The sequence below is a fragment of the Diadema antillarum genome, unplaced genomic scaffold, assembly GCF_040938485.1.
Source record: "Diadema antillarum isolate AM-2024a unplaced genomic scaffold, OU_Dant_1.0 scf00000150, whole genome shotgun sequence".
In the NCBI taxonomy this organism is placed as follows: Eukaryota; Metazoa; Echinodermata; class Echinoidea; order Diadematoida; family Diadematidae; genus Diadema; species Diadema antillarum.
Window position 1 is genome coordinate 1,379,347 of NW_027271039.1, and position 3,461 is coordinate 1,382,807.

General features: G+C 42.3%; 1 protein-coding gene across 1 annotated transcript; it reads left to right on the top strand.

Annotated features, from left to right (window-relative positions):
- Positions 1-707: 707 nt before the first annotated feature.
- LOC139721773 (CD180 antigen-like) lies at positions 708-3,260 on the top strand. Its single transcript, XM_071633096.1, has 2 exons — positions 708-1,671; positions 2,587-3,260. Exons 1-2 carry the CDS (start codon positions 708-710, stop codon positions 3,258-3,260), a joined length of 1,638 nt encoding a protein of 545 aa, XP_071489197.1.
- The last annotated feature ends 201 nt before the right edge of the window (positions 3,261-3,461 follow it).

Consider the following 3,461-nt stretch of genomic DNA (forward strand, 5'->3'; position numbering starts at 1 on the left):
CATAATTTATGCATTTTCGGTAGAGTTTCAGCAAAATGCAATCGTCACATGAACACAGCATTGGAGGTTCTTCGTTTTGGTTGAACTTCCCTTCCATTTACTTAGGCAATCTTTGAATTATGGTGATTTTGATATTTAGGTGTTCAACATGCACACTCTGGTTATTGGCTATTGCTTGCGTAGCGGCGAAAATTTACATTAGATAAACACTTCCATTTTAACCTAGGGATGGGTGCTGGACTGGTTTGTTGTGGCATATAATTCGGTATCTGAATCGTGAGGAAAACCCCAGTAATGTATATATAACTTTACTTTAATATTTCTATTACATATAAGTTAGGGTCAATAGTTTGGGAGAATCTTTTCACATTGTAAGAAGGCAAATTTAGGTGGTGGTCTAATAACTGCGATTCGAATCAGCTTTTTTTTGAACGTGCTTCAGATATGTATTAATAATAAGATGGATTTTGTAATTCAGTATTGGAGATAATATACAAAAGCATGACAAAGAGTGATGGCTCACAAGTACGTTTTATATAGTAAAATCATTGTCATATTGGGTTTTACCCCCCCCCCCCCTCTTTTTCCCCCTTTCTTTTGCACAGAGTACGGCGAGGTCAGCAATGAATATGCCTTTGAAGGACAGCGCGTCTCTCATCCTGCTCATTTCAATACACGTAATCATCTTCTTGTCTACAATGAAGACGATGCCTACAGAAGATCCATCCAAGCACTGTATCATTATCCTTGAAAGCCGGCAGGTATACTGCCGCAGAATAGGACTGTCTTCTGTGCCAAGTCATCTGCCCGGTAACACCGAGTTGCTTGATCTGAGTTTCAACCGGATTACCACCTTGCACAACACGTCATTCTTTATCTACAAGCAATTAAAAGTACTGGACATTGCATACAACGATATTGGGTTCATAGAGAGCGGCACGTTCTTGGGGCTGTCACATCTGAGAGTACTTGATCTATCGAAAAATCCACGTCTCCCGGTACTTCAAAGGGGCATGTTTGCAAGCAATGACCTAACGAGCATTCAGCTAAATCATACTAATCTTGCTCGTGTTTCGGATGATCTCTTTAGGGCCATGGCCACAACGTCCAGACTGGGTTTAACTAGCAACGTCATGACGAATGTCAACTGGACAGACTGCCACGACGTGGCATTCCTCTTCGTGATACTTTCAAATAACAAGTTTTCTGAGCTTTCCGAAAAGTCTTTTGTGATGCAATGCAGCGTCGATTATCTCGATCTGTCCTTAAACCCGATAAGACTAGTTAGCCCGACGACAATTTCATCCCTAAATGTCCGAAGCCTGCAAATGGACGCGATTGCGTTACCAGAGAAAGAGCTTTATCACCTCTTCAAGGGTGTACGGTCTTCGTCAACAATAACGTCATTATACATTAGAGATATAGGCGTCACTTCCTTACGACCTGGACTAATGGGTGCCCTACAGGGAAAATACCTCCGTAACCTAGACGTTGCCATGAATCAACTCACACAGCTTATCCCAAGAGCGTTCGAACATTTGACGGGAGTCTCTGAACTGAACTTTAACCACAATTACCTGACAGCAATTGACCCTAGTCACTTTTCCGGCATGTCCTCGCTAAGAGTGCTGTCCTTACAGAGAAACAACATTTCTGTGATAAATACGAACAGTTGGTTGTGGAATACGAATCTAACCACACTTAAACTCGGAGGGAATAACTTCGTTAGAGTAGGGACCCATGCATTTAACGGACTAAAGAATTTGAAGATTTTAGATTTATCTCACAGCCCTTTGAGCCCATTAACGCACGTTTCTTTCTCTGATCTACAGTCATTGAATACTCTGTGTTTTTCTTACTGCACCAATACCGGTGAACTTCAACTGAATGTGCACTCGCTGGAAATCTTAGACTTTAGTAAAGCTCAGGGCATCGAACCAATGATGTTTTTCCCCGGAACTCTTCAAAAAAATTCACCACTCCTCCAAATAATAAACCTTCAGGATACTGGCATATCATCTGCTTTTCTTTGGGATTTCAGTAAAGGTATATCTTCCTTTGAAGGGTTGCAGGATTTACGTGAATTGAAGCTTGACGGTACTCGCATGTCAATTCCAACCGGTGCTATGTTTCGAAACTTGACCAATTTGCGAGAGTTGTCTCTAGATAGAAGCCAGTTAGAAGTAACAACAATGCTGCTTGAAGGGCTGTTCAGTGTACAAATTCTCAGTATGGAAAAAAACGGACTTCGCTCTATTCCCGAAAATTTCCTAAATGATACCATTCAACTGCGAAAATTGTCATTAGCTTCAAATAATCTACTATTCTTAAACAGCGATCTATTTCGAAATATTTTGAATCTAACCCGATTAGATCTTTCATGTAATTATTTGGTCACGTTGGACATCACAACATTTGAGCCTATACTGCAAACTCTCTCGGAACTAAATCTGAGAGACAATCAGTGGAGTTGCAATTGTTCCCTTGACTGGTTACCTAAATGGATCACAGAGAGGTCTATCAAGCTTGATGAAAATACTAGGTCATCCGAATGTGCTTATCCCGGATCATTCAAATCCGCTGCAGGAAAACTTTTGATTAATTTTAATCCAGTCAGAGAATGTGGTCCACAGTTTGTACTCTACTTGTCAGTGGTAGTCAGCGCTTTTTGCACTACACTCGCTGTGATCCTGATCTACTACCATCGCTGGAAAATCGGATACGTGCTTTTTCTGTGCAAGATTCACTTCATAGGTTATCGGGAAATCGTCGCTCGACAGCAGCGGGCAGAATCCCAGTATGATATGTACATTATTACCCACGAAGAAGACGAAGAGTGGACGGATGAGATCTTCCGACGTGGTCTGGAAGAGAATCTGCCTGAATATGACCGGCTAGCCATTGGAGATGAGGCCCTAGTGCTTGGGATGTATTACTTGGATTCCGTCAGTCATCTAGTGGAAAGAAGCTTCAAGGTGGTGTTTCTAATTAGCGCACATTCTCTCAGAAACCACATGTTCCTTCTTAAATTCCGACTCGCCCTGGATCATGTAAATGAGGTACAGATAGAAAAGATCGTGCTTGTGTTTCTAGAAGAAATACCGGACGCCGAACTGCCATTTCTAGTGCGTCTCTTCCTCAGTGATAATAGGGCATACCTCATGTGGCCTCGGGATCCTGAAGGGCAGGACTACTTCTGGGAGAAGCTAGCAAAATACATGACCGTCAACAGAAATTGTAACCCACTTGTTCCCCCATAATGGATGTTTCTGTGCAGTTACTAAAAATCGAAGACTGCAACGTCTGTTATTTGTTTATATAACGCGAACCTGCTGGCAGGGGGGGGGGGGATGGCCAAGAGGCTACAGCTCAACCCCCCCCCCCCCACACACACACACACGCAATCATTTGTTATTTGTTGTTCGTTTGTTATGCTCTTACCCCCCCCCCAAAAAAAAAAA